The 12445-nt window shown below is 44.9% G+C and overlaps 1 protein-coding gene across 3 annotated transcripts in view; it reads left to right on the top strand.

The window, feature by feature from the left end:
- Window positions 1-12445, top strand: part of kalrna (kalirin RhoGEF kinase a) — a 154165-nt gene that overhangs the window by 83614 nt on the left and 58106 nt on the right. For all 3 annotated transcript variants that reach the window (XM_084954647.1, XM_084954646.1, XM_084954648.1), the window contains exons 24-37: window positions 286-400; window positions 550-665; window positions 3205-3327; window positions 5947-6129; window positions 6213-6334; window positions 6757-6823; window positions 6902-7011; window positions 7338-7407; window positions 8418-8507; window positions 10531-10623; window positions 10751-10862; window positions 10939-11129; window positions 11242-11343; window positions 11423-11571. In XM_084954647.1, the coding sequence (XP_084810773.1) occupies window positions 286-400; window positions 550-665; window positions 3205-3327; window positions 5947-6129; window positions 6213-6334; window positions 6757-6823; window positions 6902-7011; window positions 7338-7407; window positions 8418-8507; window positions 10531-10623; window positions 10751-10862; window positions 10939-11129; window positions 11242-11343; window positions 11423-11571 (1643 nt within the window). The remainder of the gene's footprint in view (window positions 1-285; window positions 401-549; window positions 666-3204; window positions 3328-5946; window positions 6130-6212; window positions 6335-6756; window positions 6824-6901; window positions 7012-7337; window positions 7408-8417; window positions 8508-10530; window positions 10624-10750; window positions 10863-10938; window positions 11130-11241; window positions 11344-11422; window positions 11572-12445) is intronic.

The following is a 12445-nucleotide window of genomic DNA, read 5'->3' as shown; positions in this document are numbered from 1 at the left end:
GTGCACAGAGACCATGGCAGCAGCGCGCAGCTTAGAGGGAACATTGGTGCTGGACTGTCTCAGCAGCACCTTTACACCGGGTGTTTCAGACCCAGCCTCTGTGGATCTTGGTGTTTTCTGGTGTTCATGCCCAGAAAGGGCGTGTCAGGGACATTATCTGGTCTGATCGTCTGGATGTCCCTGACAGCTTTGAGCACTTATCAGCAAACACTTGATCTCACATGTAAAGGCTTCATAGACATTGCACAGACAAGCAGCATGTTTACTGATGTTGGTGTATTACAGGCGTGCACTCTGGCCCGGAGGAATGCAGAGGTGTTTCTGAAGTACATTCACAGGAACAATGTGAGCATGCCTGGAGCTGCCGGTCACACCAGGGGACCTGAGCAACAGGTTAAAGGTCAGAACTACTGATGCAGCGTGTGTGTGTGTTGCCTCCAGTCAGATGCAGTAGATCGTAATGTCCATGATAGGCGAGTTAGGAAGGTTGTGTAGCAGTTAGGGATGAACTCTGTGATTATTGTCCCTGATCTGTGTTGGTGTGTGCAGCTATTCTGAACGAGCTGCTGCAGAGAGAGAACAGAGTCCTTCACTTCTGGACATTAAAGAAACGACGGCTGGACCAGTGTCAGCAGTATCTGGTGTTTGAACGCAGCGCCAAACAGGTGAGTGTGTGAAGTCCAAAGAACGAACGCTCAGCTTTGACATGAGGCTCATCGTAACTCTTGGTAACGCTTTATAGTAATCTTTTTTAATAAGTAGCGCATTGATAGTTATTTGCAGTAATGAAACAATAAAATGACAAAGGTTAATACTGGGTTTGCAGTGCACCTATAAACACTGTTTGAATTAAGTTCATGCAACTCTGTTAAAAACACATCATTTCATATTTCATGACTTTTTCAAAAATGTGTTTGTATATTGGGAATTTTGGATGTTTTCAAAATCATACAACCAGTTGTACTTAGAGCCGTACAGGGTTGTCATTCTAACACTATAGTCCGCGTTGCCTAGCAACACTTATTGCTTGCACACATTTTGGTTGTTTTAGACGTAATTGTTAAGATGTGTTGGGTATTGAGAGAGATCCACAGCCTGCAGCAGAGAGGTGAGCAGGAGTGAGGTTATGAAGGGCCTTGAAGGTGAGCAGAAGGAGTTTGTATAATATCCAGATTTTCACTGGGAGCCAGTGAAGTTCCTGAAGGACAGGAGTGATGTGCTGGTAGGAGGGGTTCTGGTGATCATGTGAGCAGCACAGGCTTGAACCAGTTGAAGCTGATGGAGGGGTTTATGGGGGAGACCATGCAAGAGGGAATTACAACAGTCAATGCGGGAGACTATGGACGAGACTGTGGACAAGAATGGATGCTGGGTGGAAAGAAAAGGACGTAATCTGTTAATGTTACGTAGATGGAAATAGAACAGTGAGATTATTGATGTGACATTTAAAGCATAGTGAACGGTCTGATGACACCAAGGCTCTGAACCCGAGGAGAAGGGAAAACTGTGGAGCAGGTTGGATTTGGTGCCAACAAGGAGGATTTCAGTTTTATCCTCATTGAGTTTAAGAAAATTAAATGAATGGCTGAATGTCTGCTGCAGCCTGGTGCTGTGGACGCTGTGCCAGAGTTTTACTGTCCTATCACAACTTGTGTTGTTGTAGCTGAAACTGTGAGATCAGTTTCAAAATGCAATAACATCGAGTCTCTTTTTTATACCTCCTGTATTTCAGCATAACTAATACATCATTATCCAAATGATGTTCTTCTATAATCAGTTATGAGGTAGCCGGTGTATAGTTTGTTGATCTAAATCATCGGTCAACGCTTTGTTCAAAATTGTGACAAGAAGTAACTTGTTTGCTGTTACTGCTGTTGTGGAGGATCGACGCCCTCTGGTGGTTCCAGGAGGTTTTGCATTGGTGTCTATGTTGAGGGTGGCAGTGGTGGAAAGTCCTAAAAAGTCTGAAGCAGGAGATCACAGTTTGTGTCCTGTTTCTCTCACGTTGTAGTTCTTTTGTTTACCTTGGCTGCCAGGTTTGGGCACCATGGTTAGCTGTAGGAGCAGATCAGGGTAAAGTTTGTTTGTTTGTTTGTTTGTTTTCAGCACTACAGTGTGGTGTGAGACTCAATACTGCATCACAAGATAGAAGCTAAAGGAAACCTTGTGCATGTCAAATATTTTGATTTCACAAAAACAACAAAGATAAATTAAAATGTTGCTAATGGTTTATAAAGATCGTTGACGGTTAAACAGCAGCCTGTTTCATGAACGTTCAGCTTTTTAATACTGGTTAGTATAAAGTGTTACCACTGTTGCGGGTTCAAATATTGAGGGTGAGCACAAAAACAACATTTGGTCCAGGAGAGTCGGTCAAACAATGATTTTTAATGAACACGCGTGGTGAGATGAACACTGCACACAGACAGCATCGATCTCCGCCCAATGATACACAAGCAGTTGTTTTTATAACATCAGGGTTTACTTTTATGACGCCCCCTCATGCATCAAAGCAGATACAATACATGCATAAGTTTCAAAACCACAAATGTTCTGTTGACGACTTTTGACACATTTAAAAGGACATCTTCTCCGTCTCGAGGCCAGGTGCTTCCTATTAATCTTCTAACTCTCGCTTATCTCCTGGAGCAAACTGTCCCTTATGCAGACATAATTTTGCAGCTACAAGCTTTTGCAAACTATTATTTGAATATTTGAACTCTTACCTAAACATGAGTCCAACTACTGTTTGCGTGTGTGTGTATGTCTCGACCTCAAAATGCACTCGGCCTCACCCCGCCCGTTGACGCTTCTGGCCTTTTACCAGACAGAAGCTCTCTGTGATAGGTGTAATAATCTTAACTAAGAACATGTGTAATCTATTGAATAAATGCTTTAATGAAATGATAATTAATGTAATGGGAATGATGGTTATGAATAGTAGCTGTAATATTTCCCTGATCTCCACACTCCCTCTCTTGACCTCTTGACCACAAGAGGTCAAGAGGTCACCATACGTTGCGCTGTGTCACTCCTCGGCCCACTCAGCCGCTTCTATGTCCATTAATGGCATCATGGACATCGGGCCACTGCCCTCGTGATCACCTTTTCCAACAATCCTCTGGCACCAGGAATGAGAGGCACAGTTAACACAAAGGGGCAGGATCAACTCTATGTGTGGTGTTTTTGTGTTGTTGTGTGCAGGCACTGGATTGGATCCAGGAGACAGGTGAGGTTTACCTGGCCACGCACACGTCACCCGGTGACAGCAGCGAGGAAACACAGCAGCTTCTCAATGACTGCCATCACTTCAGACTTTGTGCCAAAGTATGTCCTGTGTGTGTGTGTGTGTGTGTGTGTGTGTGTGTGAACAGACAGATGTTCACCCTACACACTCTGATTTGTATTTGAACTTCACTACCAGTCAAAAGTTTGGACACGCCTTCTCATTTAATGGTTTTTCTTTGTTTTTACTACTTTCTGCATCGTAGATACAAACTGAAGACATCAAATATATGAAGCAGATTTAAAGAATTATGTGGCAAAGCTCTGTAAAAAACTCTAAAGTCTCATATTTTAGATTCCACCCTTTCTTTGTTGACAGCGCTGCAAACCTTCTCTCAGGTTTCACCTCACAGGTGAGCCTGTCAGGGTTCATTGGTGGGGTTTGTTGCCTTCTTAATGACGTTGGGACCATCAGTTGTGTTGTGCAGCAGTCAGGTTGGTGCACAGCTGACAGGCCTGTTTGACAACTGTTAGAATTCATATTACGGCGAGAACCAATCAGCTGAGTAAAGAGAAACAACAGCCCATCATTACTTTAAGAACTGAAGGTCAGTCAGTCGGAAAACTGCTAAAACTCTGAAGTGCAGTCGTAAAAACCATCAAGACTACGATGAAGCTGTCTGACATGAGGACGCCCCAGGAAAGGAAGACCAGGAGCCCCTCTGCTGCTGAGGATACGTTCATCCGAGTCACCAGCCTCAGAAATCACAAGTTAGCAGCAGCTCAGATCAGAGCCCAGATAGATGCCACACAGAGCTCCAGTAGCAGACACATCTCTACATGTTCAGAGGACACTGTGTGAATCAGGCCGTTATGGTCAAACAGCTGCTGAGAGACCACGACTAAAGAAAAGCAACAAGCAGAGATTTGTTTGGGTCAAGAAACACAACGAATGGACTTTAGACCATCTGTGCTTTGGTGATGAGTCCAAATCTGAGATGTTTGGTTCCACCTGCCGTGTCTTTGTGCAACACAGAAAAGGTGAACGATGGTCTCTACGTGCATGGTTCCCACTGTGAAGCATGGAGGAGGAGGTGTGATGGTGTGTGTGTGAGGAGGGGGGGGCTTTGCTGGTGACACTGTTGGAGATTTATTCCAAACTAAAGGCAGACTGAACCAGCATGGCTACCATCGCATCCTGCAGCCACATGTCAGGGCAGCACAATGACCCCAAACACCTCCAGGCTGTGTGAGAGCTATTTGACCAAGAAGGAGAGTGATGGAGTCCTGCACAGTCACTTGACCTACACCCAGTGGAGATGGTTTGGGAGGAGATGGAGCGCAGAGTGAAGGCAAAGGACCAACAAGTGCTCAGCATCTCTGAACTCCTTCAAGACTGCTGGAAACCATTTCAGATGACGACGTCATGCAGCTCATGGAGAGAATGAAAGAGTGAGCAAAGCAGGAATCAAAGCAAAGGGGCTGTTGAATCAAGTATGAATCATGTTATTTCTCACTTTTTGTTTACTGCATAATTCCACGTGTGTGTTCATTGCCTTCAATGAGAATCTACAATGTAAATAATCATGAAAATAAAGAAAAACCATTAAAGGAGAAGGCGTGCCCAAACTTTTGACTTTACTAGGCTTAAAGTTTTGGTTTGCATCAATTCTTTTGTAATTTTCCACTTTCACACGTGCGAGTCTGACAGCAGAGCGGTGAGGTAGTGCTGGGTCATCGACGCCTCACAGGTTTCAAGCAGTTGAGGGATGATTATAATCAATCCTCAACATGTAAAAAGTGCAAAATCAGGAAAAAATCTGAAAATAGTGAAAATAGTGATTAATAGTAATATTAGAGGATGAGTAGACTGTTAACTGCTTCTAATAAAATGAAACACTCAGACTGAGCAGGATTTCCTGGTCAAACATGGGAAAATGTTACAGTTCAACTCAAAATGTGTTTGTAGAGCACATTTAAGAACAACAGAGTCGACCAAAGTGCTTCACAATCAGTTAGAAACAAGAGAAAACAATAGAGGAACAAATTTAGATAAATAAGACGACAGTGAATTAACAAGAAAAACATCAAACAGGCCTGATGGTACTCAGGGTCAGCCAGGGTCAAAAAGTGAGTTTTAAGACGCGATTTAAAAGACTGAACCGACTCTGACGTACGAGTCTCCTCTGGCAGATTCTTCCAGAGTGCTGCTACTGCTGCCCGAGCTCCTCTGTGCTTCAGTCCAGGCCTTGGTTGTGCTAAGAGCATCTGGCTAAAGATCTCAGTGCTCTTTTGGGGTCACCCATGTTGAGGAGTTCATTTAAATAACAGGGCGCCATATTATTTAAAACTTTCAAAGTAAAAGAATCTTAAACTCGATATTTTACAGGGAGCCAGTGTAAATTTGCTAAAACTGGAGTTACTGATAAATGCAGATACTCCACAGATAGACGTGAACACCTGCAGTGAATCATCTCCAGCGTGACAGAAGAGAAGCAGCTACACCCACTGGTTTCATCTTTGTGCAGAAGGACGTATATACAGTCATAATGAGCCCACACAGAGTTGGACCTGACAACAGATACGAGATATTCAAAGATGTACTTACAAATGTCCCACATTTCCAAGGTATTAGTGTGTTTCACAAAGGGCCATGTAGGGATGCTGAACATCAGCGACTCCTCAGCTTCTGTAATTTGTGTGTCTGACAACATCCTGCAGCAAACCAAGGAGAAGGTGAAGCTGCTGATCCAGCTGGCAGACAGTCTGGTGGAGAAGGGGCATGCCCACGTGCTGGAGCTGAAGCGCTGGGTGAGCACGGTGGACCGCAGGTACCGTGACTTCTCTGCACGGATGGGCAAATACCAGGAGAGCCTGGAGAGGAGCCTGGGAATGAGCTCTGAGGTGAAAACAGCAACACGCACTTGTGTCAGTGCAGTCCCAGAAACATCTTCTGATTACTGGCAGAAATGATGTTCTCTGTGCAGGACAACAAAGACCTGGAACTGGACACCATCCCTGCCAGCCTGACAGATGACCCGGAGGTCAAACTGCGTGACCCCAACCATGAGGTCAACGAGGAGAAGAGGAAGTCTGCCAGGAAGAAAGAGTGAGTTTGGAAAGAAAGGAGGACCGAGTGAGAGAGAATACAAGTATCCTTAATGTCGTCATCATGTGTCACTACGGTAGTTCACCTCGTTCGATCGCAGCCACTCACATCCACTCCACAGACGAGGTCGCCTCTGCTCCTGTACAGGTCACGGGTGTGAAAACAACACAAAGTTATGATACACACACACTGTTGTCTCCAGATTCGGTGGGGGTATTACTGCAGTGACTTCAGCTGTCTTCTGTTAGAGTGGCTGCTGTCTGTGGAACCGTCACACGTTAGCTAAACCAAAGTCTGCACACTGACGTCACGTGAATGCATCCTTACAGCTGTGCTGCTTTCAAACAGTGGTTTTGCCTTCACGTGTTTCTGAAGATCAGTCTTTGGTTTGCGTTTTAGTCTCAAGTCTTTTCCTATCTCAGGTTCATCATGGCAGAGCTCTTGCAGACAGAGAAGACCTACGTCAGAGACCTTCAGGAGTGTTTAGAGGTGAGAACAACGAGCGAGTTTGTTTGTGGACATTAGTACGTTTGTGCTGTCTGGCTGACTGCTCTGTGTGCCCGTCAGACCTACCTGTGGGAGATGACCAACGGTGTAGAGGAGATCCCACCTGGCATTGCTAACAAAGAGCACATCATATTTGGTAACATGCAGGAGATATATGACTTCCACAGCAAGTGAGTGACGTCTAGATTAGGTCTGCAGTTGAATGTGCTGTCTGTGTGTGTTCAGTTGAGCTCTGAACCCTGTTAATATACTGTGTGTGTTCATGCATGGGCCACACACCCCCAGCTGTCCACGACAAACTCATTTGTGTCTCATCTCTTTGTGGTCCCTGCACAAACCCACGTAATAGTTCATTAAGCAGCAACGCTTTAAACTCATTCACAGCATCTGGAGGTTTCACATATCACCATTCTGAACAAGTTAATATCTGTGTTACTTTAAAGTCTCGAGTGATTTACAGTAAAAATATACAGTCTGTTTGTTTGTGTCTTTGCAGTATTTTCCTAAAGGAGCTGGTAAACTATGAGCAGCTTCCAGAGGACGTGGGTCACTGCTTTGTCACCTGGGTGAGAGTCACAGTGGAAACACCGTTCAGAAAGCTTTCGAGTATCATAAGTAGCTCCTAGTGACGACATTGTAAGTGTTATTGTAGGCTGGGACTACATTCAAAGAGCAGGTTAGCCCTTAAACTTCCTCTTCTCTTAAATAAACCTCCTGAAAGCTGTCAGCAGAATATGAAGAAAGCACAGCTGTGACATCAAAGTTGAAAGGAGGCTGTATTCTTGTGTAATACTGCAACAAAACACAAGATGGCGCTGTGGTCAGCGAGTTAGCGTATCTGTTCTGGTAGGTGACGAGCTCGTAGGACTGCTGCTTCTGTCCACAGTGAGGCTTCGGTCTGTTCACATGAAGCACTGCTAGGATTGATCACAGTGTGAGCAAACTGTGCTCGAGGTCATGTTGGGCAGTTACAGGCACCTCCATCTTCACAGGAACGGCTCAGATCTTAAACTGGCACACAATGAAGAAATGATGGAGCTGTGACTCTGCAGCTCACCAGGAACAGAACAAGCAAGAAAAAGATTTAAAATGCAGCATCCAAAGCACAGAGTGGCTGCAGTGGACAGGTTTTTATGTTACAGCTCTGCTGCTCTGTGCAGCTGAAGGTCAGCAGAGCAGCGCCCACACGGCAACACAAAAGTATAAAACAGCCATTTAAGAAGTCATTAAAGCAGAGCAAAGACAAAAGACGGGAGAATCTCAGTGAATGCATGAAACACTGTCCTGCAGTCATGCTTCTTATCTGTTTAACCTTCATCGGCAAAGTGTGCACACACAGTATCAGCTGTTTTATTCTATTACGGTTATTTTGGGGCATTTTTATGCAGCTGTTGGATGGTTGAGCAGTGATGAAAGACAGGAAAGTGGGGAGAGAGGGGGAAAGACAAAGGACTGCAGGTGTGAGTCAAACCTGCACTGTGGCCACGTGTCACACGGTCGCCCACTGAGCTGAACTGGCGTCCCAGGTAGCTGTAAGTGTAAGCAGGACGTAAAGCTGCCTCCTCTCCTTTTCCAGGCTGATAAGTTCCACATATATGTGGATTACTGCAAGAACAAACCAGACTCCAGCCAGCTGATCCTGGAGCACGCAGGCACCTTCTTTGATGTGAGTATCACAGCACCATCGACGCTTATTGTCCCCACCAGTCGTTTTCTTTTGATTGACATTTGATTGTTCTGGGAAAAAATATAAAATCACGTTACATCTGATGTGAAGAGCACATTAAGAAGAAGTTGGTAAAGCTGCGAAAACATACCTGCTAGACAAAATCACACAACAGCTGATTGTTTGAGTCATTATAAATGTGGATGTGTTTCCTGTGTCTGTGAGCAGATCCAACTGAGCATAGTGACATCCATCTAATGTTAATGTAACAGTAGTGTCAGGTGTTCAGGCAGCGCTGTACTAAAAATGCAAACAGAAATATCAGCAGCTTCTCTGCTCAGACAGACTGAAAGTGGAAAATTGTTCAAATAATTGAAGTCTGTATGTGTGTTAGTGTGCAAGTGTGCGTATCTCCATGTTTGTGAAGCTAACATCTGTCTTATGTTTGATATATATTAAAGTGGCTTCGATGCAGGACACTTGCTGAGTTAGTTACTGAACAGCTTGTGAAAACACACAGCAGCTGACTGCAGCTCCCAAACACTCTGATGAAGAAGAGGAAGCTTCACTTTATAGACGAGGATGTACTTTTCTAAGAACGAGTCAAATTTCTGTTTCATTTGCAAATGCTTGTTTAGCATTTTTACAGCATTAGCTGGCACGTTCTGGGCTCCTTTAAACTCGGGCGACCAATCGTCCTCCTTTTTGCACTTGTTGTGAAAGCCTGAGTGACATGTTTTTATTTCATTAACCGCACCGAGGAGGCATCGTTTAAATATGTTATGGCAAATGGGTCTTATATAGCGCTTTTTTACTCTTCTGAGCACTCAACTTGTGCATTCACCCATTCACACCCATACTGCATTGGATAGCAATTTGGGCAAGTTGCTATCTAGTATCTTGCCCAAGGATATTTGACATGCAGGCTGAGGGGAAGCCAGGAATTGAACCACCAACCTTCCGATCAGTAGATGACCTGCTCTACTGCCTGAGCTACAGCCACCCACAAAGCGTTAACGTTTTGTTAAAGTTTCTTTAAGCAAACAGTTTTCATAAGGTTTTTCATGACTGGGACAATCGTCCTCTTTTTTGGAAATCAAAGTATGGTCACGGTTTTTTAACCCCATTAAAAGCTCCTTCAGTGTACCTGACGCTGTTTTTATACTAAAGAAGCTGATTGGACCAACACACACTCGCTGTGTTACTTTCAGCGTGCCGGGTTCATTTGTCGAGCATATGTGGAAGATAAATAGACTCAGTGGCATGCTGTGATTTCTATGGAAGCCCGTTTCCGCCACTAAATAAAAACAAAACAGCTAGTATCCATAACTCGAAATTTCGAGTTACTTTTCTCGAAATTTCGAGTTAATAAGTCGAAATTTCGAGAAAAGTAACTCGAATTTTTGAGTTATATTTCTCGAAATTTCGAGTTAGCTCTGCCAATCAAAAATATACGTGAATGAGGTCGCTTTCTTGTTACCCGGAAGCATATGGCGCAGATGACCGCGCACTCAAAAACGGATCCCAACAAATTGGCGCTTTCGCGAGTACGTTTGCTGATAGTAACACCATGTGATTCAGCTAATAACACAAGGATTTCATCATTTGTGAAGCCAGGCTGAAAACACTCAGCAATCTGTGCATTCATGACTGGATGTAATACCGGTAGCTTAGCTGTAGCATTTGTAGCTGAGGGCTTCAGCTTCCGGGTAACAAGGAAATGACGTCATTCACGTAGATTACTGATTGGCAGCGCTAACTTGAAATTTCGAGTTGCTTTTCTCAAAATTTTGAGTTAATAAATCGAAATTTCGAGTTAATATGTCGAAATTTCGAGAAAATAACTCGGAATTTTGAGTTATGGATCCTTTTTTTTTTTTTTTAGTGGCGGAAACGGGCTTCCATAGTTTCTCCCTGTACGCACAAACATTGTGTAATTGCTCTTCTGTCAGCAGATGGTGCTGTTGCACTGACGTTTACAAGCGTTGGACATTTAATATACACATTTCTGCTGCACGTGCAGGAGATTCAGCAGAGACGAGGACTGGCTAACTCAATCTCCTCCTACCTCATCAAACCGGTCCAGAGGATCACCAAGTACCAACTACTGCTAAAGGTGAACAAACAGTGTGGGTGAATCCGCCCACGCGCTGAGTGGGAACTAGTGTGGTTTAAATGGACCAAATATTTATAGATCAGATCCCCTTTCATCAGTTTTAACATCTCGTCCTGTCCTCCTGCAGGAGTTATTGTCCTGCTGCGAGGAGGGAAAGGGAGAGATCAAAGACGGTTTGGAGGTGATGCTCAGCGTTCCTAAGAGAGCAAACGACGCCATGCATCTCGCCATGTTAGAGGGTAAGAGACCGTCCTCGCCGCACTTCCTCCTAGCACTGATGTGAAACATGGTTATTCATGCTTGGCTCTTCTGTAGGCTTTGAGGAGAACCTGGAGGTGCAGGGTGAGCTGATCCTGCAGGACAGTTTTCAGGTTTGGGATCCACGCTCGCTCATCAGGAAGGGTAGGGACCGGCACCTCTTCCTGTTTGAGTTCTCTTTGGTCTTTAGCAAAGAGATCAAAGACTCAGCTGGCAGAACCAAGTACCAGTACAAGAACAGACTACTGGTGAGTGGGCGGTTTCAGCCACGACTGATGTTCTCGCTGTGTTTGTGTCCACATACATGTAGAAATAGCCGTTGTTGCTTTAACTGTACCCCCTCCCTTACTCTTCCCGCAGACGTCAGAGTTGGGGGTGACTGAGCACATTGAGGGCGACCCTTGTAAATTTGCTGTGTGGGCTGGAAGAACCCCATCCTCTGATAATAAAACTGTGCTGAAAGTACGTGAAATTAAATGTAAACGAAAGTCTGGGCTCTCTGCTTTCATCAGCTGGGATTTTAAAGCTGTGACTTCTCCAGGCATCCAGTATGGAAGCTAAACAAGACTGGATTAAGAACATCAGGGAGGTGATCCAGGAGAGGATGACTCACCTGAAGGGGGCGCTTAAGGAGCCGCTTCACCTGCCTAAAACACCAGCACTGACCAAACCCAGGAATAATGCTAAAAGGTGAAGAAACACATACTTTTGTTGGGATTACTGTAGCACACAGTAGCACACAGATTGATGGATGAAGGTTGCCGGTTCGAGCCCCGGCTCGGACAGTCTCGGTCGTTGTGTCCTTTGGCAAGACACTTCACCCGTTGCCTACTGGTGGTGGTCAGAGGGCCCGGTGGCGCCAGTGTCCGGCAGCCTCGCCTCTGTCAGTGCGCCCCAGGGTGGCTGTGGCTACAATGTAGCTGCCATCACCAGTGTGTGAATGTGTGTGTGAATGGGTGGATGACTGGTTGTGTGAAGCGCTTTGGGGTCCTTAAGGACTAGTAAAGCTATACAAATACAGGCCATTTACCATTTACCGTGGATTCACCGTGACAGAAACACAAGAGTGGGCACAAAGGGAGCAGTAGGAATGTCCTGTTATTACCATCACAGATATGTGGAAGCTGCTGAAAAATACAGAAATAAGCAGCGTTTATTTTATCCACTGAGCGCGATGACTCAGTGTTAGCCTCACAGCAAGAATATCGTGGGTTTGTGTGGGCGTACTCCGGCTTGTACCTGCAGTCCACACACATGCAGTTAGTGGGGTTAGGCCGTAAATTGGGCGCAGGTGTTCCTCGTCTCTTGCCCTGTGGAAGCTGAGAGAGGCTCCAGGCCCCCTGACCCTTAACTGGATAAGCAGGAGGAAGTGAATGGCATCTAATTTACATGATGAATGTGGCATGAATGAAGACCAATGTTTGTATTCATGTCGTTGTCTTGATCCAATTACAGGTTTCAGATAAACAGCAGTTATTTTAAAGTGCGCCACAGACATAAAGTCCTGTAACTTAACAGCAACCCATTCTGTAACATCACATGTGCATCACATGAGTAGAGCTAG

The sequence above is a fragment of the Perissodus microlepis genome, chromosome 16, assembly GCF_051167445.1.
Source record: "Perissodus microlepis isolate ML-2025 ecotype Zambia chromosome 16, ASM5116744v1, whole genome shotgun sequence".
Taxonomy (NCBI): domain Eukaryota; kingdom Metazoa; phylum Chordata; class Actinopteri; order Cichliformes; family Cichlidae; genus Perissodus; species Perissodus microlepis.
The sequence above is the reverse complement of the archived record's forward strand: the minus strand, read 5'-3'. Positions and strand labels throughout refer to the sequence as shown.